Source organism: Saccopteryx leptura, chromosome 9 (assembly GCF_036850995.1).
Source record: "Saccopteryx leptura isolate mSacLep1 chromosome 9, mSacLep1_pri_phased_curated, whole genome shotgun sequence".
Lineage (NCBI taxonomy): Eukaryota > Metazoa > Chordata > Mammalia > Chiroptera > Emballonuridae > Saccopteryx > Saccopteryx leptura.
The window spans coordinates 41,566,075-41,593,427 of NC_089511.1; the positions used below are offsets into that span (position 1 = coordinate 41,566,075).

General features: G+C 38.8%; 1 protein-coding gene and 1 non-coding gene across 2 annotated transcripts in view; both read left to right on the top strand.

The window, feature by feature from the left end:
* The window catches only part of ZNF567 (zinc finger protein 567), a 51,936-nt gene continuing 24,583 nt past the window's right edge, over positions 1-27,353 (top strand). The window contains 3 exon segments of the mRNA XM_066348278.1: positions 1-54; positions 1,628-1,806; positions 3,583-3,655. Coding sequence (XP_066204375.1) covers positions 3,647-3,655 — 9 coding nt within the window. The 5' untranslated portion in view covers positions 1-54; positions 1,628-1,806; positions 3,583-3,646.
* TRNAT-GGU (transfer RNA threonine (anticodon GGU)) lies at positions 8,669-8,744 on the top strand. Its single transcript has one exon. It is a non-coding gene; the product is annotated as a tRNA-Thr (tRNA).

Here is a 27,353-nt window from a genome sequence, read left to right on the forward strand (position 1 = left end):
GCGGTACAGCCGGCGCGGAGTACGCAGGCGCAGGCGGTCGGCCAGGGACCAGAGGTGAGGCTGTGCAGCGAGCGAGCGGGAGCCAGGTGATGGCGGGACCCGGGGATAGTGCTGAGGAGGGCGACCGGGACCTGGGCTGTGGGAAGTGAGAAAGGAAGAGGGAACCTACGATCAGAAGGCCGGGAGGAAAGCGAGAGACCTAGAGAAAGCGAGAACCTAGGAGAGGAAGAAGCCGGGAGCCAAGGCCGGGAACGCCGAGGAGGGAACAGGGAGCGGGGCCCGGCGAGGGTCCCGGCTGGAGAGAGCGGAGAGGGAACTGGAAGCCGGAGGCGGGTCTGAGCTTCGTGGGCAGGAATTTCGTCTGATTCTCTTCCCCGCTGTGAGGTAACCCAAGCTCTGGGAACGCGGCCTGGCACACAGGGGCGTTACGTTTAGGGAGGTTTAGTGCAGCTTTTTTGTGCCTGTCCTTGTGTGGGCACGCTGTTACGACGTGTGACGTTGTGGCACCGAGTGTTTGTGAAGGTGATAGGTTCTCTCTCTGCGTGTGTCTAATTTTTAAAATAGGTTCGATTCGATTTTTGTTTGAGACTCTTTGCGACTTTGGAAAGGCGCCAGTAAGGGGGTTGTGAATGAAATTTTGCTACTTTATGAAAACATATTCTTATGCAGTCCGTGAGATTATGCATGACGTGTGCCTGTGGGATTGTGATTGTGTGGTGGGTGCTATAACTGTACATATGTCTAATTTTTAAAGTATTTTGTGTGCACAGGTGGCGGCAACTATGAACGGCTCATTGTGTAACTGAGATGGAGCGCTTGAGCATTGGATGTATGACTAGTTAAATATGTATTGTTTACATTATTCGAATATTGGTTATTTTTTATACCTGTAGAATTTGACTCTGTGGCAATTAGACAAGTAAAATAAATAGAGATTTTAAAAATAGAGAGAACTTGAGATAAAATTAAAATAATTTTCAGATGGTAAGATAGTCTATTGGGAAACCCCTTATCAACTAATCCAATATGTTAGGGATTTAAGATTTTTTTTTAACTTTTTGCTGTTGTTGCTGGATGAATTCCTGGGCAAATTTAATAATTTCTTAAGTCATTCTGAAGATAATAAAAAGGCTGTTGGGACAGCCTTTTTAAACACAAAATCAGTCCCATCTTATAATAAATAAAATATTCATTGTAAAAATCAATACTTAAAACTTTAAAAAAAATTTTTTTTAGATTTTATTTATTCATTTTTAGAGAGAGAGAGATTAGAGAAAAAGAGAGAGAGAGGAGAGGGGGAGGAACAGGAAGCGTCAACTCCAGTATGTGCCTTGACCAGGCAAGCCCAGGGTTTTGAACCAGCAACCTCAGCATTCCAGGTTGGCACCACCACAGGTCAGGCCTCAAACTTGTTTTAAAAGCAAAAAGCACTTAGAAGCTTATTTCACATCCTTCTGCTGGAAGCGTACAGTTTCTTCTCTAATTCCTCAACCGTTATTTTGTCTCTTCTTTACTCTCTCTCTCGGATGGGTAGCCTACAGCTAGAATAGATTGGGATCTGGAAAAGGGAAGAGGCTAACATGACTGGTACCATTATAATTTAGTGTAAGTCCTCTTTTACTTCCAGATACACTTTCCTTCTCATGGGCACAGCCACTTCTCCAGCTGCTTCCCCAGTACTTCCTCTGGATATGCAGTGGCCCGTCTGCTCTGGTGGGTCTTATCTCTCCAGTCACTGCTTTTGGACAGAAGCATCCAAGCCATCTCAGACAGGCTCCATCCATGGGTTCCCCTTCTAGAACTCAGGTGAGAATTAGCTACATAGTCACTTTGCCCTTCCAAATCCTGAAACATGTACAGTTTTCCCACAGATTCTCTCATCACTTTGGTTCCAGTAGAATCAGTGTGTGAAGGTCCCCTGTATATTATAAGGAAGGGAGAAGCACCCACTTTTCTTCTTCCTGGAAAACTATGTTCTAAAAAATGATTTACTGCCTTATACAGACACTCCCTTCTCTCAGCCTCTCCAACCTCTTGAAGTAGGATTTAAATTTATGGTAGCAAAAACTTTATAGTCAGCTGCTTTACAAGACTTTATTTTAGAATGAGTGATATTCAGAAGCTTGTTTCATTCACCATCTTTGGGACATCTGCTGAGACTGAGGCAGAAAGCTTTCTGAGTTACCATCCTATTAAAAATGAACAATGACAACAATTAGAAAACTCAGAGGTTTGCTGGAAAAAAAATTAGCAAGGCACAGATGTGTGGGTGTGGCTGTGTGTATATGTATATTTATATATGTATATGCATATTTATATCTGTATAGGTACTTGTGTATATATATATATACCACACACACACACACACACATATACTCACATATATACTCATCTCTACAGATAACTGATATATATAGATATGTATGTATATATCTATATAAGAGAAAGTGGCCATCACAAATATGAGATACAAAGTATTATATGAGATGTTCAAATATTTAAGACAGCATGATACAGTGTCCAAACTCTTAAACATTTCATGCAGTTCCATTAAAATTTCAATAATAGCCCTGCCCGGGTAGCTCAGTTGGTTAGAGCATCCTCCTGATGCACCAAGGTTGTGGGTTCAATCCACAGTCAGGGCACATAAAAGAATCAACCAATGAAAAACAAAATTTCATTAAAAATTTTGAACTTTCTAAAGTTCTTAGGAGAAAGTGAACAATCTAGAAATTCTGTGAGAGAAAAGTAATGAAGGGGGAAGTAGCCTTACCTGATACTAAAATGTGTTTTAAAACTATAACTGCAGAATGATCTTGGCAATTAAAATGAACACATCAGTGGAACTAAGTATAAAGTCCAGAACTAGTGGAGGAAATACAGGTTATTGAATACCTGTTGGTACTAAAGCAAACAGCCCAAAGTCTTTTTTTTCCAGCTATTTTTACATAGGAGGAAAAAAATCCAGTCAAATGAGAAAGTTTAAAATATTATTTTAAGTAATACAGGATTAATTTCCTTCCTTTAAAAAAGATCTAATACCAGTCTAGAAAAAAATAACCTAATAGAAGGCGAAAGAATTTATGACCCTTCACAGACAAGAATTAAAGATGGTTTTTAAACTTATGAAAAAATCTTATCTTCTCTCCTCATAATAAGAAAAATAAAAACTAGAAACACAAGTTATACCTATTAGATATGCAAGCATCAAGAAATTCATATCAGCGGTTTTCATCGGGTGACAGGGATTCTCATATATTACTGATGACAGTGTAAATGGTAGAGCCTTAAGGGAGAGCATCATAGAAGTAGTTCATAGCAGTAGGCTGCTTAGGCATGAAAAGATGGTGTTAGAGGGGAGGAGAGCTTTCCCAAAATTTAACTTGTTACCCTAAGAACCCGTATCTCTTGCTATGAGGATAAAATAAGATTTGTCTAGCTTACTCCCCCCCTCCCCCGTTTATTTAGGTGGGATGCACTGAGTGGACAAGGATAAAAACAAGGGAAACAGGCAATTTTAATAGTCATAAGAGCTATAAGGCATTTGTGTGACATCTTTTCATCTTGGCTTTGCCTTCTTAGGTACCACCCCTTTCCAAAGAGGATTCCAGAGGAAGACTGGTCATCTCTTGCAAATCTCAAAACCATGGCTCAGGTGAGGTGATGGTTTCTCTCTCCCTTCTGAAGTAGTCTTTTCTTTTTTTTTAAGGACATTTGAGCCTTTGCTTTTCTTGTATTAAATCCTTCTGCCTATCTTTCCCTTCAGAGAGGTGGTCCCCGTTTCTTCCCATATTGTCCAGATAAGCCTTTATCTTCTACACGTGTTCCTTCTTCTTTTAATTTTAACTAATGTTTACACTTTAAATGGGTATATCATTCATCATCTTTCTCAGTCTCCTGGAAGCAATGCTGAGACAAATATACATTTCCTCAAATTAAATGAGACTGTCTTGTATAGATAAAAACAGTCAAGATGAAGATGGAATTGACAGATGGCCATTATTAAGTGACAAGAAATCCTATTTTGAAACTTTGAGAATACAGCTGTGCTTGACAGATTATACACAAAACTGAGTCTTCAATATTGTTCCTGTATTATACTTCAGTTTTGCTAATGGCTGCTAACAATTCCTACGAATCTGTGGCCTACCAGTATCACTCCCTCAATATGCTAATAGTGTTACAGATTAACTTCTGTTTTTAAATTTCTTCTAATTTTATATGCAGATGCAGGAGAAGTTTATGTATTTGTTTCAGTCACCTACTGAGCTAGTATCATAACTCTTGAAATATTCTGCTCTTGGTTTCAAAGATATTTCTCATGTTTTCTTTCCGAACATTCAATATACGTGAACCTCGAAAATACTAGTGTTGTCCAGATTCTGTATTGGTTCTCTTCTCTTTACAGTTTTCTGTTCCTATTTACAGCTTGCCACAATTATTCTAATGATGCTCAAATAATTTTAATTGTAAACTGCCATTCTGGGTGTCAAAACCATATCCAATCTCCAAATAGATATCACCAACCCGCTGCATCGTTCTACAGATAATTCAGGTACATGTCCAAGATTTACTTCATCAACTCCTCCCTGTCCTATCTTTTTGAGGGTTTTTTCCCAATCTACATATGGCCCCAGCCCACCTGCTAATACAGCTAACTTGAGTTAGATGTTTCTCTTCCACTGCACAACCATTTCATGTTGAATCTTTTTTTTTTTTTTTTGACAGAGAGAGACAGAGAGGGGGACAGATAGGGATAGACAGACAAGAAGGGAGACAGATGAGAAGTATCAATTCTTCCTTGCGGCACCTTAGTTGTTCATTGATTGCTTTCTCATATGTGCCTTGACTGGTGGGCTACAGCAGACTGAGTGACCCCTTGCTCAAGCTGGCGACCTTGGGGTTTTGAACCTGGGTCCTGCGCGTCCCAGTCCGATGCTGTATCCACTGTACCGCTGCCTGGTCAGGCTAGTGTTGAATCTTATTCCTTCTACCACAGATTCCTTCATCACCATGATGTCCATCTTTACTTGGGTGCCTCTTTCATAGCAGTCAGTTGTCTTTCCACTTAACACCTTTGCTCCTTTTCCAGTCCTTTAAGCACTCCCTCCAGGACTCACAAATCTTTGTGTTTATTACACTTTTCTGTTTAACTTTTTTTAAAAATTGTGGTAAAATATACATAATATTTTAATAAAAACCTACCATTTTAACCACTTTTAAGTGTATAATTCAGTGTCATTAAATACAGTTGCAATAATGTATAACCAGCACCTCTGTTTCCAGAATTTTTTATTTTTCAATCACAGTTGACAAATACTATTTTATAGTACTCCCAAGTGTACAGCATAATGTTTAGACAATTATATAATTGTGAAGTGATCCCCACTGATAAGTCAAGTACCTACTTGGCACCTTACATAGTTTAAAATTTATTGACTGTATTCCCTATGGGGTACTTTACATCCCCATGACTACTTTATTTCTTAATCCCTTCAGCTTTCTCACCCAGAGCTCAACACCCCTGTATCCCCTACAGTCTGGCAACCATCAGTCTGTTCTCTGCTTCTATGCTTCCTTTCTTGTACTGTTTGTTTATTTTATTCTTTAGAGTCCACATATAAGGGAAATTATGGGGTACTCATCTTTCTCTGTCTGAATTATTTTACTTAGTATGATACCCTCTATCTCTATTCATGTCATCCCAAATTGTAAGATTTCATTCTTTTTTATGGACGAGTTATATTTCATTGTATATTTGTACCATTTCTTTTTTATGCACTTGTCTATTGACAGACAGTTGGGTTGCTTCCATACCTTGGCAATTGTAAGCAATGCCATAATGAACATGGGAGGGCATATAACTTTTTGAAGTAGTGTTTTGGGTTTCTTTGTATATATTCCCAAGAGTAAAATTGCTGGGTCATAAGGTGATATTTTGTTAATTTTTTGAGGGACTTCCATACTGTTTCCACAGTGGCTGTACCAATTTGCATTCAGTACATGAGGGTTCCCATTCTTCCACATCCTCATTGATACTTGTTGATTTCCTAATAGCCATTCTGACAGGTATGAGGTGATATCTCATTGTGGTTTTAATTTACATTCTTTCATGATTACTGGCATTCAGCATCTTCTCATATATCTGTTGGCCATCTTTGAAGAAATATCTATTTCATTTCTCTGCCCATTTTTTTCTTTTAATTAATTTTAATGGGGTGACATTAATCAATCAGGGTACATAGGTTCAGAGAAAACATCTCCCGGTTATTTTGACATTTGATTATGTTGCATACCCATCACCCAAAGTCATATAGTCTTCCGTCACCTTCTATCTGGTTTTCTTTGTGCCCCCCCCCCCACCATAACCACCATACTCTTTTCCATGTCCCTGAGTCTCATTTTTATGTCCCACCTATGTATGGAATCATATAGTTCTTAGTTTTTTCTGATTTACTTATTTCACTGAGTATAATGTTATCAAGGTCCATCCATGTTGTTGTAAATGATCCGATGTCATCATTTCTTATGGCTCAGTAGTATTCCATAGTATATATGTACTACATCTTCTTTATTCAATCCTCTATTGAAGGGCTTTTTGGTTGTTTCCATATGTCTTTATGTACCAGTGTTTTTGAGTTTTGGGGGTATATATACAGTAGAGGAATTGCTGGGTCATATAGTAGTTCTATTTTTAATTTTTTGAGGAACCACCATACTTTTTTCCATAGTGGTTGTACTACTTTACATACCCACCAACAGTGGATGCGGGTTCCTTTTTCTCCACAGCCTCTCCAACACTTGTTATTACCTGTCTTGTTGATAATACAGTGTGTCTGTGAAGTCATGGTGTACTTTTGACTGGTCACAGGAAAGCAACAAAAGATGATAGAAATGTGAAATCTGCACCAAATAAAAGGAAAACTCTCCCAGTTTCATACCTATTCAGTGAAGTTTGATGTGGGCTCACGCACAGATTTTTTAGGGCTCCTTAGGTAGCTATCCTGTATAGCCTCTACAGACTTGTCACTGACTGATGGCCTACCAGAATGGGATTTCTCCACCAAACTGCTGGTTTCCTTCAACTGCTTATCCCACCGAGTAATGTTATTCCTATGTGGTGGTGCTTCGTTATAAACGTGCCGATATTCACGTTGCACTTTGGTCACGGATTAGAATTTAGCGAGCCACAAAACACACTGAACTTTCCTGTGTACCATCCACATCTCGACTGGCATGGCCGTGTGCTGCTCTGCTGTATACATGGTGTTACATCATCATCTGTGCATGCGCACACGCTGCCACATCATTCTACAGAAACTGGGAGGGTTTTCCTAATTTTATTTGGTGCAGATTTCACATTTCTGTCGTCTTTTGTTGCTTTCCTGTGACCGGTCAAAAGTGCATCATGACTTTACGGACACACTATAGCTAATCTAACAGGTGTGAGGTGGTATCTCATTGTAGTTTTTTTTTTTGTATTTTCTGAAGTTGGAAACAGGGAGGCAGTCAGACAGATTCCCGCATACACCCGACTGGGATCCACCCGGCATGCCCACCAGGGGGCAATGCTCTGCCCATCAGGAGCGTCGCTCTGTTGCAACCAGAGCCATTGCAGCGCCTAAGGCAGAGGCCATAGAGCCATCCTCAGCGCCCGGGCCAACTTTGCTCCAATGGAGCCTTGGCTGTGGGAAGGGAAGAGAGAGACAGAGAGGAAGGAGGGGGGGACGGGTGGAGAAGCAGATGGGCGCTTCTCCTGTGTGCCCTGGCCAGGAATCGAACCCGGGACTCCTGCACGCCAGGCCAACACTCTACCACTGAGCCAACCGGCCAGGGCCTCATTGTAGTTTTGATTTGCATTTCTCTAATAGCTAATGAAGATGAGCATCTTTTCATGTATCTGTTGGCCATTTGTATTTCTTCTTGGGAGAAGTGTCTGTTCATGTCCTCTTCCCATTTTTTTATTGGATTGTTTGCTTGTTTGTGGTTGAGTTTTATGAGTTCTTTGTATATTTTGGATATTAGGCCCTTATCTGTGCTGTTGTTTGAAAATATCATCTCCCATTTAGTTGGCTGTCTGTTTGTTTTGATGTTAGTTTCTTTTGCTGTGCAAAAGCTTTTTAGTCTGATGTCCCATTCATTTATCTTTGCCTTCACTTCCCTTGCCTTTGGAGTCAAATTCATAAAGTGCTCTTTGTAACTAAGGTCCATGAGTTTAGTACCTATGTTTTCTTCTATGTAATTTATTGTTTCAGGTCTTATATCTAGGTCTTTGATCCATTTTGAATTAATTTTAGTACAAGGGGACAAACTATAGTCAAATTTCATTCTTTTGCATGTGGCTTTCCAGTTTTCCCAGCACCATTTGTTGAAGAGGTTTTCTTTTCTCCATTGTGTGTTGTTAGCACCTGTATCAAAAATTATTTGCCCATATACATGTGGTTTTATTGTTGGGCTTTCTATTTTGTTCCATTGGTATGAGTGTCTATTTTTCTGCCAATACCATGCTGTTTTGATTATCGTGGCTCCATAATATAATTTGAAGCCAGGTATTGTAATACCCCTAGCTTTATTCTTTTTCCTTAGGATTGCTCTGGCTATTTGGGGTTTTTTATAGTTCCATATAAACTTGATGAATTTTTGTTCCATTTCTTTAAAAAAAAAAGAGGCCCTGGCTGGTTGGCTCAGTGGTAGAGCGTCGGCCTGGTGTGCGGGAGTCCCGGGTTCGATTCCCGGCCAGGGCACACAGGAGAAGCGCCCATCTGCTTCTCCACCCTTCCCCCTCTCCTTCCTCTCTGTCTCTCTCTTCCCCTCCTGCATTCGAGGCTCCATTGGAGCAAAGATGGCCTGGGCGCTGAGGATGGCTCTGTGGCCTCTGCCTCAGGTGCTAGAATGGCTCTGGATGCAACAGAGCGACGCCCCAGAGGGGCAGAACATCGCCCCCTGGTGGGCATGCCGGGTGGATCCCGGTCGGGTGCATGCGGGAGTCTGTCTGACTGCCTCCCTGTTTCCAGCTTCGGAAAAATGAAAAAAAAAGAAAAAAAAAAGACATTGGAATTTTGATGGGAATTGCATTAAATTTGTATATCGCTTTGGATAATATAGTCATTTTGACTATATTTATTCTTCCTATCGAAGAACAATGAATATTTTTCCAATTCATTATATCTTTTTTGATTTCCCTTAACAATGCTTTGTAGTTTTTATTATATAGGTCCCTTACATTCTTTGTTATGTTTATTCCTAGATATTTTATTCTTTTTGTTGCAACCTTGAAGGGGATTTTTTTTTTAGCTCATTTTCTGATGTTTCATTGTTGGCATATAGGAAGGCAATGGACTTTTATATATTAATTTTGTATCTTGCGACCTTACTGTATTGGTTTATTGTCTCTAGTAGTCTTTTTGTGGAGTCTTTGGGGTTTCCAATGTACAAGATCATATCATCTGCAAAAAGTGAAACATTAACTTCTTCTTTCCCAATATGAATGCCTTTTATTTCTTTCTCTTGTCTGATTGCTCTGGCTAGAACTTTCAGCATTATGTTGAATAAGAGTGGAAAAAGTGGGCAACCTTGTCTAGTTCCTGATTTTAGGGCAAAGTCCTCAGTTTTATGCCATTTAATATGATGTTAGCTGATGGTTTATCATATATGGTTTTTATTATGTTGAGATATTTTCCTTCTATACCCATTTTATTGAGTGTTTTAAACATAAAATTGTGTTGTATTTTATCGAATGCCTTTTCTGCATCTATTGATAGGATCATATGATTTTTGTTCTTTGTTTTGTTGATACAGTGTATTATGTTAACCATTTTACGTATGTTGAACCATCCTTGTGATTCTGGGATGAATCCCACTTGATCGTGATGAATTATTTTTTTAATGTGTTGTATTCAATTTGCTAGTATTTTGTTTAGTATTTTAGCATCTGTATTCATTAGAGATATTGGTCTATAGTTTTCTTTTTTTGTGTTGTCCTTGTCGAGTTTTGGTATAAGGTTATGTTGGCCTCATAAAATGTGTTTTGAATTATTGCTTCTTCTTCAATTTTTTGGAAGACTGAGTAGAATAGGAACCAAGCCTTCTTTAAATATTTGATAGAATTCACTAGTATAGCCCTCTGGCCGTGGACTTTTATTTTGGGGGAGGATCTTAATAGTTGTTTCTATTTCCTCCCTGCTTATGGGTCTGTTTAAGCTTTCTGGTTCTTCATGACTCAGTCTAGGAAGATTGTATCATTCCAGGAAATTACCCATTTCTTTTATATTGTTAAATTTGGTGGCATATAGTTCTTCATAGTATTCTACAATAATTCTTTGTATATCTGTGATATCTGTGGTGATTTTTGCCTCTTTCATTTTGGATTTTGTTTATATGAGTCCTTTCTCTTTTTTCCTTGGTGAGTCTTGCCAAGGGTTTGTCAGTTTTGTTGATCTTTTCAAAGAACCAGCTCCTTGTTTTATTAATTTTTTTATAGTTTTTCTGTTTTCTATTTTGTTTATTTCTGCTCTGATTTTTATTATTTCCTTTCTTTTGCTAGTTTTGGGTTGTCTTTGTTCTTCTTTTTCTAGTTCCTTAAGATGTGAAGTTAAGTGGTTTACTTGGGCTCTCTCTTGTTTGTTCATATAGGCCTGTAGTGATATGAACTTCCCTTATTACTGCTTTTGCTGCATCCCAGAGATTCTGATATGTCGTATTGTTATTTTCATTTGTCTGTATGTATCTTTTGATCTCTGCGATTATTTCTTCTTTGACCCACTCATTTTTTAAAAGTATGTTGTTTAGTTTCCACATTTTTGTGGGTTTGTTTACCTATTTTTTGTAGTTGAATTCTAGTTTCAAGGCTTTATGATCAGAATATATGCTTGGTATAATTTCTTTTCTTTTCTTTCTTTTTTTTTTTTTTTTATATTTTTCTGAAGTTGGAAACGGGGAGGCAGTCAGACTCCCACATGTGCCCGACCAGGATCCACCCAGCACGCCCACCAGGGGGCGATGCTCTGCCCATCTGGGGCGTCGCTCTGCCGCAATCAGAGCCATTCTAGTGCCTGAGGCAGAGGCCACAGAGCTATCCTCAGCGCCCAGGCAAACTTTGCTCCAGTGGAGCCTTGGCTGCGGGAGGGGAAAAGAGAAACAGAGAGGAAGGAGAGGGGGAAGGGTGGAGAAGCAGATGGGCGCTTCTCCTGTGTGCCCTGGCCGGGAATCAAACCCAGGACTCCCACATGCCAATCCGACGCTCTATCACTGAGCTAACCGGCCAGGGTTCTGCTTGGTATAATTTCAATCTTTCTGAATTTGTTGATATTATTTTTGTGGCCCAATATATGGTCAATTCTTGAGAATGTTCTATGTACGCTAGAGAAAAATGTATACTCTGGCACTTTGGGATGAAATGTCCTATAGATGTCTATCATATCCAATTGTTCTAGTGTTTCATTTAAGGCCAGTATTTCTTTATTGATTTTCTGTTTGGATGAGTGATCTAGAGCCATCAGCGGTGTATTGAGGTCTCCAAGTATGATTGTATTTTTGTCGGTTTTTGTTTTTAGGTCAGTCAGTAGCTGTCTTTTATATTTTGGTGCTCCTTGGTTTGGTGCATATATATTAAGAAGTGTTATGTCTTCTTGATTCAGTGTCCCCTTTATCATTATGAAATGACTGTTTTTGTCTCTGATTACCTTTGCTGTCTTGTAGTCAGCATTGTTAGATATGAATATTGCTACACCTGCTTTTTTTGGGGTGTTATTTGTTTGGGGTATTGTTTTCCAACCTTTCACTTTGAATTTGTTTTTATCCTTGTAGCTTAGATGTGTTTCTTGTAGGCAGCATACAGTTAAATTTTCTTTTTTAATCCATTCTGCTACTCTGTGTCTTTTTATTGGTGAGTTCAATCCATTTACATTTAGTGTAATGACATTTGAGAGTTTCCTATTGCCATTTTATATATTGCTTTGTGATAGTTTTGTATCTTGTTTGGCTCTTCTCTTTTATTTTTCTATCATTTGCTTTTGTTTGGTTGTAATCTATATTTCTTTTCTCTATTACTTCTTTTTTAAAGCCATGTACTTCTGTGTTGGTTTTTTCAGGGGTGGTTACCATTAAATAATGGAAAGCATACATATCATATTCATTATAGTACATTATCTCATGAGTGCTTCTGCACTCCATCCTCCTTTGCTACTGTTAATCTTTGTTCTCTCCCCTTTTTTGTTCCTTTGTCACAGATTAATCTTGTTTTTATTGCGATCTTGATGGAGCTTTTACTTGTAGTTTTGTTTTGTTTTGTTCTTTGTGTCTGGTCAGAAAACCCCCTTTAGTATTTCCTGAAGTGGGGGTTTTCTGGTGATAAATTTTCTCATCTTTTCTATATCTGTGAATGTTTTTATTTCTCCTTCGTATTTGAAGGATAGCTTTGATGGGTATAGTATTCTTGGCTAGAAGTTCCTCTCTTTCAGAACTTTAAATATTGGAGTCCACTCTTTTCTAGTTTGTAGAGTTTCTGCTGAGAAATCGGTTGATAATCTAATGGGCCTTCCTTTATATGTTGTATTCTTCTTTTTTTCTGGCTGCCTTGAGAATATTTTCTTTGTCATTGGTTTGTGCCAATTTCATTATGATGTGCCTTGGAGTAGGTTTGTTAGATTTAAGATAACTAGGTGTTCTGTTGGCTTCTTGAATTCGAGGCTTTAGCTCTTTCCACAGGTTTGGGAAGTTCTCTTCTATTATTTGTTTGAATATTTTCTCCATCCCATTTTCTCTCTCTTCTCCTTCTGATATACCTATTATTCTTATGTTGCTCTTTCTGATGGAGTCAGACAATTCCTGTAGAGCTATCTCATTTTTTTAAATTTGTGAGTCTCTCTCCTCTTCTCTCCTTAGTACCTCTAGTTACCTGTCTTCTTTAATTCTTTTCTCTATCTGGCCTGTTCTGTTGGCTAAGCTTATTACCTCGTTTTTCAGTTCATGAATTAGGTTTTTCATCTCTGTTTGATTCGTTTTCATAGTTTCAGTTTCCTAGTGAAGTATTCTTTCTATTCATTGAATTGTTTTTTAAGCTCCCTAAATTGCCTTTCTGTGCTTTCTTGTATATCCCTGAGTATTTTTAGGACTTTAGTTTTAAAATCTGTCATTTAACTCCAAGGTTTCTAAGCTATTGAAATTTTTTTCTATAGATTTTTCCTCATCTATCTGAGCTACATCACTGTCTTTTGTATCCATATTCAATTTCTTCTTCTTTAATGGCATTTGAGAGTGGTATTGTTAATAACACTAATAAGAGTTGATAAAAAAAATTTTTGAGAAAATGCAGTGAAAAACTGAAAATTCTATTGTGCTAAGTGGAACAAAAATATGTAGAACCAAGGGCCTGGGTTGGGGGGATGACAAAGAGGCAAAAAACGAGGCAAGAACCCACAAAATGCCACAAGGAAAACATTTGGATCAAGATAAAAATAATTTGTTTTTAAATGATGGTCAAATGAGAGAAATAGTATAAGAAAATGAAAAAAACGAAAAAGAGAAAAAAGAAAAAAAATACAGTGAAAAATGAAAATTCTGTTGTATTAAGTGGCACAAAAACTATAGAATAGAGAGCCAGAGTTGGGTGAAATACTAAGGAGATCAAAAGTGAAGTAAAAAGCACACAAAATACCACAAAGAAAAAATATGAATCCAGAATAAAATAATTTGTTTGTGGGTGAGATTCAAATGAGAGAAAAAGTGAGAGAAAAGAAGAAACAAAAAGAGAGAGAGAGAAAAAATTGAGTTAAATTTTTTGGAATGTTACATTCATAGAAAAAAAAAAGAATGGAAAATGTAACACCTATGGGTAATAACGTTCAAAATGAAAAGAAAATAATAAAATGGAAAGAGGATAAAATGAGCAAGGTGGGGCCCTGGCCGGTTGGCTCAGTGGTAGAGCGTCGGCCTGGCATGTGGAAGTCCCGGGTTCGATTCTCGGCCAGAGCACACAGGAGAAGCGCCCATCTGCTTCTCCACCCCTCCCCCTCTCCTTCCTCTCTGACTCTCTCTTCCCCTCCCGCAGCCGAGGCTCCATTGGAGCAAAGATGGCCTGGGCGCTGGGGATGGCTCCTTGGCCTCTGCCCCAGGTGCTAGAATGGCTCTGGTCGCGACAGAGCGACGCCCTGGATGGGCAGAGCATCGCCCCCTGGTGGGCGTGCTGGGTGGATCCCGGTCGGGCGCATGCGGGAGTCTGTCTGACTGTTTCCCTGTTTCCAGCTTCAGAAAAATACAAAAAAATAAAAATAAATTAAAAAATAAATGAGCAAGGTGGAAGGGGAAAAAAAGAAAAAATACAAGAAAAAAATGGAAAAGGTTATAAAGACTGTGGATTTTTCCTGGTTTTGAGAAGTTAACTTCGTTCTTTTTCTTTCTTCTTTCTCTTTTTGCCTGGTGGCACAGTATCCCAGGTTCAACCCCTCTGGCACTCTTAGGCAGAGATTTGCTGTTGTTTTGCTATGGCTTCAGCCCCATTGGTAGGCGGGGCTTGTTAGCATTTGCAGGCTCTGACAATGGGAGAGTCCGTTTTCCCACAGCCACTCCCCAAATCTCTCTCCTTCCTGAATCAGCAGCTTGGGGACCCAGCTGTGAAGTTGCCCCAGCCACTGTCTGGAGGGCAAGAGGCTCTAAGAACTAGCAAATCCTCCCTCTATTCCCACTCAACACAGGGTTCTGGGTAAGGCTTTGCCAGCCAGAGTAATCAGGCAGGGCCGGGAGCCGATTGCCTTTCAGGTATCTTTCTATGAACCTCCGGGCATGTCTAGCATGCCTCAGCACTCTGCAGGTCTGCTCCCCAGAGGCTGTCTGCAAGCTGCCTGTGCATCGTTCTTCCCACCACTTCTGCAGTTCTCTTTCCCAGAAGTGTGCTTTGTTAGCCTGTATGGCTGGTGGAGGTGCTGTGCCCAGATAGGTCCGGGTGTAGGGAAGCCGGCTTTCATGCACTTCCCACCCACTGTTGTTTAGGAAGCCGAGATACTCTGGTCACAGCCCACACAGAGGGTCACTACTGACAGTCTCCGACTCAGCCCCTCCATCTGGGAATGCGGGCACCCACACCCGAAGCGCCAGGTGGATCCACTCACACACTGCCCACACTCGCTGACCGGTATACGGGGAGTAAACAGGCAACTGCTCGCCCACCTCTGCTGGGGTCTGCTGCTGGTGTTAGCTCCAAATGGACTGAGCCGTGGGCACACTCTCTCCTCGGCTTGAATGTCTCTGCTCTAGTCCAGCTTTTCCACACCCCCAGCCCTTGCTTTCTCTCAGTTCCAAGTGAAAGCAGCTCAGGTCAGTGAGGAAAGCGGAATACTCCGTTTTCCGTCTTATTTCCCTCAGAGTGGATTATTTATATTCAGCCACCTTTTCGCCCAGTTGTACCTTTGTTTGATGTATGTGTATTTCAGATGATCCTGAGATTGTTTTTCTGTCTCTAGCTGTTCAATTTGTTGAAGTTTCAGGGAAAGGTATCAGGAGCACTCCTCATGGTGCCATTTCTCTCTGCCCACTTTTTAATTGGTGTTTTTTTGGTGTTGTTTAAATGGTGGGGTTTTTTTTTGGTGTTGAGTTGTCAAGTTCTTCATAAGTTTTGGATATCAACCCCTTATTGGATATATTTTTAGTGAATATCTTCTTCCCTCAATAGGTTGTATTTTTGTTTTATGATGGCTTCCATTGCTGTCTAAAAACTTTAGTTTGATGTAGTCCCATTTGTTTATTTTTTCTTTGGTTTCCCTTGTTCAAGGAGTTATATCAGAAAAATATATTGGTAAGACAAATGTCAGAAAGTTTACTGCCTATGTTTCCTTTTTAGAGTTTTATGTTTTCAGGTCTTAGAATCTTTAACCTAAGCCCTGGCCGGTTGGCTCAGTGGTAAAGCATCAGCCAGGCATGTGGATGTCCTGGATTCAGTTCCTGGTCAGGGCCCTGGCTGGTTGGCTCAGCAGTAGAGCGTTGGCCCAGCATGTGGAAGTCCCGGGTTTGATTCCCAGCCAGGGCACACAGGAGAAGCACCCATCTGCTTCTCCACCTTTCCCTCTCTCCTTTCTCTCTGTCTGTCTCTTCCCCTCCTGCAGCCAAGGCTCCATTGAAGCAAAGTTGGCCCGGGCACTGAGGATGGCTCTGTGGCCTCCGCCTCAGGCACTAGAATGGCTCCAGTTGCATGGAGCAACGCCCCAAATGAGCAGAGCATCGCCCCGATGGGCTTGCCGGGTGGACCCAAGCCGCACGCATGTGGGAGTCTGTGTCTCTGCTTCCCCACTTCTCACTTCAGAAAAATACAAAAAACAAAACAATTTCTGGTCAGGGCACACAGGAGATGCACCCATCTGCTTCTCCACCCCTTTCCCTGTTGCTTCTCTCTCTCTCTCTCTCTTCCCCTCCTGCCACCATGGCTTGATTGGAGCGAGTTGGTCTCAGGTGCTGAGGATGGGTTCATGGCTTATACCTCAAGTGCTAGAAAGAGCTTAGTTGCTGAGCAACAGACCAATACCCCAGATGGACAGAGCATTTCCCCCTAGTGGGCTTGCCAGGTGGATCCTGGTTGGAGCACATGCAGGAGTATGTCTCTGCCTCCCCTCCTCTCACTGAATGAATGAATGAATGAATGAATGAAATCTTTGACCCATTTTGAGTACATTCTTGTCTGTGGTGTAGGAATGTGGTGTAGTTTCATTTTTTTTTTTTTTTTTTTTTTTTGCATATAACTGTCCAATTTCCCAAAACCATTTATTGAAGAGACTGTCTTTACCCCATTGTGCATTCTAGACTCTTGTAATCACTTAATTGAACTCACAGGTGTGGGTTTATTTCTGAGCTCTCTATTTTGGTCCATTGATCTTTGTGTCTGATTTTATACCAGTATTATGCTGTTTTGATTACCGTAGCCTTGTATAGTTTGTATTAGACTGCGTGATGCCTCCAACTATGTTCTTTTTTCTCAAGATTGCTGAGTTTCTATATGAATTTTAGGATTATTTGTTCTAGTTCTGTGAAAAATGCATTAGTATTTTGATAGTGATTGCATTGAATCTGTAGATTACTTTTTGGGTAGTATGCACATTTGTCTCACGTTACTTCTTCCTATCCACGAGCATGGTAGAAGCTTCCATTTATTTGTATCTTCTTCAGCCTCTTTCTTCAATATCGTACTCTTCCAAGTACAGGTCTTTTACCTCCTCGGTTAAATTTATTCCTAGGTATTTAATTTTATGTTTTGATGGCTTTGTAAATGGGTTTGTTTTCTAATTTCTTTTTCTGATAGTATATTATTGGCATGTAAAAATGCAACTGATTCTTTTTAGTCTTTTTTGATTGATTTGAGAGGGGGGGGGTAGCTGCATCGAACTCATTGTTCCATTTTTAGTTGTACACTCATTGATTGCCTCTTAGATGTACCCTGACCTGGGATTGAACCCACAACTTCAGGGTTCTGGGACTACACTCTATCCACTGAACTATCTGGCGTGGGCCTGTAACTGATTTCTGAATATAAATTTTGTATCCTGCTAATTTATTGAATTCATTTATCAATGCTTGGGCTCAAGCCAGCGACCTTTGGGCTGTGATGTGGGATCATAGACAGTAACCATAGGGTCATGTCTATGATCCCACGCTCAAGCCGGATGAGCCCACGCTCAAGCCGGTGACCTTGGGGTTTCATAACTGGGTCCTCCGCATTTCAGTCCGATGCTCTATCCATGCACCACCGCCTGGTCAGGCTTGTTCCTGATCTTAAGGAAAATGCTTTTAGCTTTTCCGTGCTGAATATAATGTTAGTTGTGAGTTTATCATATATGGTGTTAATGTTGAAGTACATTCCCTCTCTGCTCACTTTGCAGAGAGATTTTATAAATGGATGCTGGATTTTGTCATATGCTTTTTCTACATTTATTGATATGTTTGTGAATTTTCTCCATTTTGTTTATGTGATTTTTATCACATTAATTGACTTGCAGATATTAAATCATTCTTGCATCTCTGGAATAAATCTCACTTGATCATGCTGTGTGATCTTTTTAATGTATTTCTAGTATTTTATTGAGGATTTTTGCATCTGTTGTTCATCAGGGATATTGGCCTATATTTTCTTCCTTCCTTCCTTCCTTCCTTCCTTCCTTCCTTCCTTCCTTCCTTCCTTCCAGCCTCCCTCCCTCCCTCCCTCCCTCCCTCCCTCCCTCCCTCCCTCCCTCCTTCCTTCCTTCCTTCCTTCCTTCCTTCCTTCCTTCCTTCCTTCCTTCTCTTTGTCTGGTTTTGGAATCAGAGTAATGCTGGTCTCATAAAATGCGCTTTGGAGCCTTACCTCCTCTTGAATTTTTTGGAATATCTTGGAAAGGATAACTGTTAATTCTTCTGTGCATGTTTGGTAAAATGTACCTGTAGAGCCATTCAATCTAGGGCTTTTGTTTGTGGGGATTCTTTTGAGTACTTATTTGGTTTTGTTGGTCATAACCAGTTTGTTCAGATTTTCTGTTTCTTCTTAAGTCTTGAAAGAGTGTATTTTTCTATAGCATTTGAATTGTTGATTATGTTGTACACCCATCATCCAAAGTCAAATCATTTTCCATAATCTTATATTTCTCTCTTTACATGCAACTCTGAACCCCCTCCTTATCACCCTTCCCCACATCCCTTCCCCCTGGTAAGCACTTCACTTTTATCTATGTCCATGATTCTCAGTTTTATATCTCACCTATGTTTGAAATCATACAGTTCTTAGCTTTTTCTTGTTTACTTATTTCATATGGTATATAATGTTATCAAGGTCCATCCATGTTGTCGTAAATGTCACTATGTCATCATCTTTATTATATGCGGCTTAAGTGTCTGTTTGTCGCTGATAGCTTATTGGTTGCTTGCGTAACTGTACTAACCAATGGGGTGAAGTTGCCATGGCTGAACGCAAATATAGCGGGTCAGGGGGAAGGTGAATATTTGTTTGCATTGGCAGTCATCTGCTTTTGAAACAATTTAAGGCTGAATGCAAATTGAGCTTGTCAGGGGGAAGGTGAACAGCTGTTTGCATCTGTTTTACATAAAAACTACATCTTAACATAATTTCTTTTAAGAATGCCTCCTAGAAAATACAGCACTGAAGAGGAGAGAAAAGGAGCTAAAGCTGCACAAAAACGGCTTTCTCAACAAAAAGAAACCACTGAGCAGAGAAAGACAAGGCTTGCTTCAGTCGCAGAGCAAATGCGTCTTTCTCGGCAAAATGAGACTGATGAGCATAGAGAAACAAGGCTTGCCTCAGATGCAAGACAAAAAAGCATGTCTCAACAAAATGAGTCCCTTGAACAAAGGCAGGAGAGAAATGCAAAAAAACGACAGAGTAATGCTGACCGAAACGCAAAAAGTATTAAAACAGTTTCAAACGAAGAAACTTTAATTTTTGAGCATTCTTCTGGTGACATGAATATTAAATGTGAACACTGTCAGTCCTTAAACTTCAAGTTAGAAACTAATCGATTTGACCGTGGCAAGAAAGGATTTTCTCAATGTTGCAAGTACGGAAACATTGTAGTTCCACTAATTGATTGAGAATTATCCACGTAGACAATTTCCTGTAAAACTTGCCTTTGCTATGACCATCAATAAGTCTCAGGGCCAAACGCTTAAGCGTGCTGGCATTTTTTTACCTGAGCCTGCATTTGGACACGGTCAACTTTATGTTGCCTGTTCAAGAGTTCATGAAAGAACGGACGTAAAATTAAAAATAATTGATGGTCCTCTGCAAGGCAAGCTTAAAAATAATGGAAAGATCTACACAAGAAATGTTGTGTACAAAGAGATCTTTGACATGTGAATTAACATTTTATTATTTAAATCACCTTTATTTATTGAGCTAGCGGTGGCTCTTAAGAAATGTACCGCCAGTGGTTTCCTTCATTACACTCTACTTTAAGCAATTAAGCAAATAGAAGGGGGAAACCCCGTGGGGCACTAAGCAAAGGGGCATCCTCGCCACCTGCCCTGGGTAATTCAGTTTGAATTAGCAGACACCTTTGCACAAATCATTTTAATTACAATTTATAATATCTAGAACAGTGGTCATTTCGTATGACCGCCGGGCTTTCTAGTTTCTTATGGCTGAGTAGTATTCCATTGTATATATGTACCACATCTTCTTTATCCAACCCTCTATCAAGGGACACTTCAATTGTTTCCATGTCTTGGTGACTGTGAATAATGCTGCCATGAACATGGGGGTGCATGTGTCTTTACATACCAACGTTTTCAAGTTTTGGGGGTAGATACCCAGTAGAGGGATTGCTGGGTCATATGTTTAATTATGTTCTAATTTTTTGAGGAACCACCGTACTTTCTTCCATAATGGTTATACTAATTGACATTCCCACCAGCAGTGAATGAGGGTTCCTTTTTCTCCACAGCCTCTCCAACTCTTGTTATCATCTGTCTTATTGATAATAGCCAATCTAACAGGTGTGAGGTGATATCTCATTGAGTTTTGATTTGCATTTCTCAAATAGCCAGTGAAAAGTGTCTGTTCAGGTCCTCTTACTGTTTTATAATTGGATTGTTTGCTTGTTTGTTGCAGAGCTTTGTGAGTTTTTCATATATTTTGGATATTAACCCCTTATAAGAGCTGTTGTTTGCAAATATTATCTCCCATTGAGTTGGCTATTTGTTTTGTCAGTTTCTTTTGTTGTGCAAAGGCATATTAGTTTGATAAACTTCCATTCATTTATTTTTGCCTTTACTTCCCTTGCACTTGGGGTCAAATTCATAAATTGTTCTCTTTATCAAGATCCATGAGCTTAGTGCCTGTGTTTTCTTCTATGTAATTTATTATTTCAGATCTTATATTTAGGTCTTTGATCCATTTTGAATTTGTTGTTGCAATTGTAAAAGGAATTTTTTTTTTAGTTCATTTTCTGATGTTTCATTGTTGGCATATAGGAAAGCAGTGGACTTTTGTACTTTGATTTTGTATCCTGCAACTTTACTGTACGGGTTTATTGTTTCTAATAGTTTTTTGTGTGGAGTCTTTGGGGTTTTCTATATACAGGATTATGTCATCTGCAAAAAGTGATACCTTTACTTCTTTCCCCATATGGTTGCCTTTTATTTCTTTCTCTTCCCTGATCGCTCTGGCTAAAACTTCCAGAAATATATTGAGTATGAAGGCAGAGAGTGTGCAGCCTTGTTTTGTTCCTGACTTTAGAGGAAAGGCCTTCTTTTTTTCACCATTTACTATAATATGATATCAACTAATGGTTTGTCATATATGGCTTCTATTATGTTGAGTACTTTCCTTCTATTCCTATTTTATTGAGTGTTTTAAAGATAAAGGGATATTATATCTTATCAAATGTCTTTCCTACATCTATTGCTAGGATCATATGGTTTTTGTTCTTTGTTTTGTTGATGTGGTGTATTACATTGATTGATTTGCATATGTTGAACCATTCTTGTCTCCTGGAAGGAATCCCACTTGATTATGATGTATTCTATCAGGGGTCCCCAAACTACGGCCTGCAGGCCACATGCGGCCCCCTGAGGCCATTTATCCAGCCCCCGCCGCACTTCCGGAAGGGCACCTCTTTCATGGGTGGTCAGCAAAGCACAGCGTCGCTCACGTACAGTACTACTTCTGGTGATGCTGGATGCATGTGTCACCGCTGCGGAAGCGCATCATATCACTTGTTACGGCTAGCAGTGACAAATATGGAACCAGACATTGACCATCTCATTAGCCAAAAGCAGACCCATAGTTCCCATTGAAATACTAGTCAGTTTGTTGATTTAAATTTACTTGTTCTTTATTTTAAATATTGTATTTGTTCTCGTTTTGTTCTTTTACTTTAAAATAAGATATGTGCAGTGTGCATAGGGATTTGTTCATAGTTTTTTTTATAGTCCAGCCCTCCAACGGTCTGAGGGACAATGAACTGGCCCCCTGTGTAAAAAGTTTGGGGACCTCTGTATTATATATTTTAATGTGTTATTATATTTGATTTGCTAGTATTTTGTTTAGGATTTTTGCATCTATATTCATTAGAGATATTGGTTTGTATTTTTCTTTTTTTGTGTTGTCCTTTCCAGATTTTGGTTTGAGGGTTATGTTGGCCTCATAAAATGTGTTGGGGAGTATTGCTTCTTCTATTTTTTGGAAGACTTGAAGAAGGATATGTACCAAATCTTCTTGGAATGTTTGGTAGAATTCATTAGTGTAACCATCTGGCCCTGGACTTTTGTTTTGGGGGAGATTTTTGATAGTTGTTTCTATTTCCTCCCTGTTTATAGGTTTATTTAAGTTTTCCAATTCTTCATGCCTCAGTCTAGGAAGATTGTACAGTTTTAAGAATTAATCCATTTCTTCTACGTTGTTGATTTGGTGGCATATAATCTTTCATAATATTTTACTTTGATCCTTTGTATATCTATAGTGTCTATAGGAATTTCTCCTCTTTCATTTAGGATTTTGTTTATATGAGTCCTTCTTTTTTCTTAGTGAGTCTAGCCAGTGGTTTGTAGATTTTATTGATCCTTTCAAAGAACCAGCTCTTTGTTGTATTAATTTTTTCTATAGTTTTTCTGTTCTTTATTTCATTTAGTTCTGCTCTGATTTTTACTACTTCCTTTCTTTTTTTTTTTTTTTTTTTTTTCATTTTTCTGAAGCTGGAAACAGGGAGAGACAGTCAGACAGACTCCCGCATGCGCCCGACCGGGATCCACCCGGCACGCCCACCATGGGGCGACGCTCTGCCCACCAGGGGGCGATGCTCTGCCCATCCTGGGCGTCGCCATGTTGCGACCAGAGCCACTCTAGCGCCTGAGGGAGAGGCCACAGAGCCATCCCCAGCGCCCGGGCCATCTTTGCTCCAGTGGAGCCTTGGCTGCGGGAGGGGAAGAAAGAGACAGAGAGGAAAGCGCGGCGGAGGGGTGGAGAAGCAAATGGGCGCTTCTCCTATGTGCCCTGGCCGGGAATCGAACCCGGGTCCTCCGCACGCTAGGCCGACGCTCTACCGCTGACTACTTCCTTTCTTCTGCTGACTTTGAGTTACCTTTTTTCTTTTTCTAGTTCCTTAAGGAGTGATATTAGGGTGTTTACTTGGGATCTCTCTTGTTTCTTGATATAAACTTCCTTCTTATTACTGCATCCCAGAAATTTTGATATGTCGTGTCATCTATTTCATTTGTCTGTATATATCTTTTTATCTCTCCTTTTATTTCTTTTTTGACCCAGTCATTTTTTAGAAGTATGTTGTTTAATTTCCACATTTTTTTTTTTGGATTTCTTTACTCCCTTTTGGATTCTTATTTCAAAGCCTTATGATCAGAAAATATGCCTGGTATGATTTCAGTCTTCCTGAATTTGTTGTTAGTTTTGTGGCCCAACATATGGTCTATCCTTTAGAGAATGTTCCATGCACACTGGAGAAGAGTGTATAATCTGACTTTTTGGATGAAATGTCCTATAAATGTCTATTATGTCCATTTGGTCCAGAGTGTCATTTAAGGGTGATATTTCTTTATTAATTTTCTGTGTGGATAATATATCTAAAAGGTGTCAATGGTGGTGAAATCTCCAAGTATGATTGTTTTTTTGTCTGCTTCTGTATATAGATCAGTTAGTAGATGTTTTATATACATATTTTGGTGCTCCTTTGTTCCCTGCATATATATTAAAAACTGTTATGTCTTGTTGATACAATGTTCCCTTTATCATTATAAAATGTCCATCTTTGTCTCTGCTTACCTTTGTTGTCTTCAAGTCAGCATTGTCAGATATTAGGATGGCCACATTTGCTTTTCTTTGGTTATTATTTGATTGGAGAATTGGTTTTCAACCTTTCACTATGTATCTGCTTTGTTCTTACAGCTTAGATGTGTCTCTTGAAGGCAGCATATGGTGGTTGGGTTTTGCTTTTTGTTCCATTCTGCAACTCTGTGCCTCTTTATTGGTGAGTTCAGTCCATTTACATTTAGGGTAATGATTGATACTTGTGGATTTCCTATAGCCATTTTATGTTTGTTTTCTGGTAGCTCTGTGTCTTGTCTGGTTCTTCTCTTTTTTGTTTCTGTCTATTGTTTTTGTTTGGTGGTATTCCATACTTCTTTCCTCTGTTTCTTCTTTTTTAAGCTGTGTGTTTTAGTAGTGGCTTTTCATGGGTAGTTACCATTGGTTAAAAAAAAAATGTTCATATCTACAGGAGTCCTTTGTCATATGAGTGCTTCTGCACTCCATTCTCCTTTGCTACTGCAGATCTTTATCTTCTCCCTTATGTTATTGTTGTCACAGATTATCCTTGTTTTTATTGTGACCTTGTTGGAGCTTTTTCTTATAGTTTTGAGTTGTTTTGTTCCTTGTCTCTGGTCGAATAATCCTCTTGAGTATTTCCTGTAGTGAGGGTTTTCTGGTGATAAATTCCCACAGCTTCTGTATCTCTGTTTGTCAAGTATCAATCTCTTTGGAGAGGTGTTCTGTTTCATTAATTTGTCTTCAGAGCTCATTAAGTTGCCTATTGCTGTCTTTTCATATCTCATTGAGTTTTTTTCATAACTTCCATTAAAAAACAACTAAAGTATTTTAAATATTTATTAAACATGTATAAGTATAAAATAAAAAGATATCAGATTTTACTGCCTCTTCTGGGATTTTTATGGTATAGTGACTTACATTTAAGCCTTCTATTTATTTTGAGTCTGTTCTTGGGTATGGTATGTGTTGGTGGTCTAGTTTTATTTTTTTACATGTAACTGTCCAATTTTCCCAAAACCATTTATTAAAGGGGGTGTCTTTACTCCATTTATGCTCTTGCCTCCTTTGTAAATATTAATTGACCATAAAGACATGGATTTATTTCTGAGTTCTTTATTCTATTTTGTTGATTGATATGCCTGTTCTAATGCCAGTACCAGGCTGTTTTCATTACAATGGCCTTCTAGTATAGTTTGATATCAGGTATTGTGATAGCTACCACTTTGTTATCCTTTCTCAAGATTGCTGAGGATATTCAGGGTCTTTTTCTGATTCCATATAAAATTTTGAACATTTATTTTAGATCTGTGAAATATGCCATTGGTATCACTATAGGAATTGTACTGAATCTATATAGATTGCTTTGAGTATCATGAATTACATGATGTTAATTCTTCCAATCCATGAACACAGTATATGCTTCCACTTCTTTGAATCTTCCTTAACTTCTTTCTTCAGTGTTCTATTATTTACTGAGACAGGTCTTCTACCTCCTTAGTTAAATTCATTCCTAGGTACCTTATTTTGGTTGTTGTTGTTGCAATAGTCAATGGAATTGTTTCCTTAATTTCTGTATCTGATAGTTCGTTATTGGTGTTTAAAAATGCCATGGATTTCTGAATATTAACTTTGAATCCTGCTACTTTGCCGAATTCTTTTACTAGGTCTAGTAGTTTTTTGGTGGAATCTCTAGGGTTATCACTATACAGCATCATGTCATCAGCAAATAATAACAGTTTTATTTCTTCTTTTTCAATTTTGATGCCTTTTTTTTTTCTTTTTGTCTAACTGTGGCAAAGACTTATAATACTATGTTGAATAAGAGTGGTAAAGTGGACATCCCTGTCTTGTTCCTGATCTTAAGGCAAACACTTGCAGTTTTTGCCCAGTGAGTATGAAGTAAGCTGTAAGTATGTCAAATATGGCCTTTATTATGTTGAAGTATGATCCCTCTATTCCCACTTTGCTGAGAGCTTTTACCCTAAATGGGTGCAGGATTTTATCAAAATCTTTTCTGCATCATGATCATATCATTTTTATCCTTCATTTTGTTTATTTGCTGTATCATGTTTATGGCTTTACAAATATTGTGTCCATCTTGCATCCCTGTAGTAAATTCCACTTGATCATGGTGTATCTTTTTAATGTATTATGAGATCTGGTTTGCTAATATTTTGTTGAGGATTTTAGCACCTATGTTCATTAGGAATATTGGCCTATAATTTTCTTTCTTTGTAGTGTCTTTATCTGGTTTTGGAATTAAGATAATGCTGGCCTTGTAAAATGAGCTTGAAAGTCTTCCCTCCTCTTGAAATTTTTGGAATAGTGGTGAAAGATAGGTATTAATTCTAATTCTTCTTTAAATGTGTGGTAAAATCTGCCTGTGAAGCCAGCCAGTCCAGAAATTTTGTTTGCTGGGAGTACACTGATTACTGCTCCATTTTCATTAGTTGTAATCAGTGTATTCAGGTTCTCTGATTCTTCTTTATTCAGTTTTAGAAGACTATGTTTCTAGAAATTTACTGTTTTACCCAGGTTGTCCAGTTTGTAGGCATATAGTTGTTTATAGTATTTTCTTAGAATCCTTTGTATTTCTTTGGTGTCAGTTATTGCTTCTCTTCTTTCATTTCTGATTTATTTGGGTCCTCTTTATTGATGAGTCTATTTAAAGGTTCGTTAATCATGTTTCTCTTTTCAAAGAAACAGCTCTTGATTTCACTGATCTTCTCTATTGTCTTTTTAACCTGTGTCATTTATTTCTACTCTAATCTTCATTATTTCATTCTTATACTTACTTTGCTTGTTGTTATTTTTCTAGTTCTTTTAAGTGTTGGGTTAGTGTGTTTATATGACATTTTTCTTGGTTCTTGAGGTAGGCCTGTAATGGTATGAAACTCCCTCTCAGGACTGCCCTCACTGTGTCCCATAGCTTTTGGGTTGTTGTGTGTTCTTCATTTGTTTCCAGGTATTTTTGATTCTTCCTTTATCTCATTATAGACCCATTAATTGTTTAATAATATGCTATTTAGCCTCCATGTGTTTTAATGTTTTCCAGGGGTTTTTTTTTTGGGGGGGGGGAGTTAATTGTAGTTGATTTCTAGTTTCATACCATTGTGGTCAGAGAAGATGGTTGGTATGATATCAATCTTCTTGAATTTGTTAAGACTTATTGTGTCCTAACATGTAGTCAGTCTTTGAGAATGTTTCATGTGCACTTGAAAAGAATGTATATTCTGCTGCTTTCAGATGAAATGTTCTGTAAATGTCAATTAAGTCCATCTGATCCAATGTGTCACTTGAGGTTGCTATTGCCTTACTGATTTTTTGTCTGGAGGATCTATCCGTTGATGACACTGCAGTGTTAAAATCCCCTACTATGACTGTATTGCTGTCAGTCTCTCAATGTCCTCCAAGATTTTCTTTATATATTTAAGTGTTCCTGTGTTAGGTGTATATATGTTTACAAGTGTTATATCTTCTTGTTAGATTGATCACTTAAGTATTATGCAGTTACCATCTTTGTCTCTTGTTACAGCCTTTGTTTTGAAGTCTATTTTGTCTGATATAAGAATTGCTACCCCAGCTTTCTTTTTTTCATTTCCATTTGCAT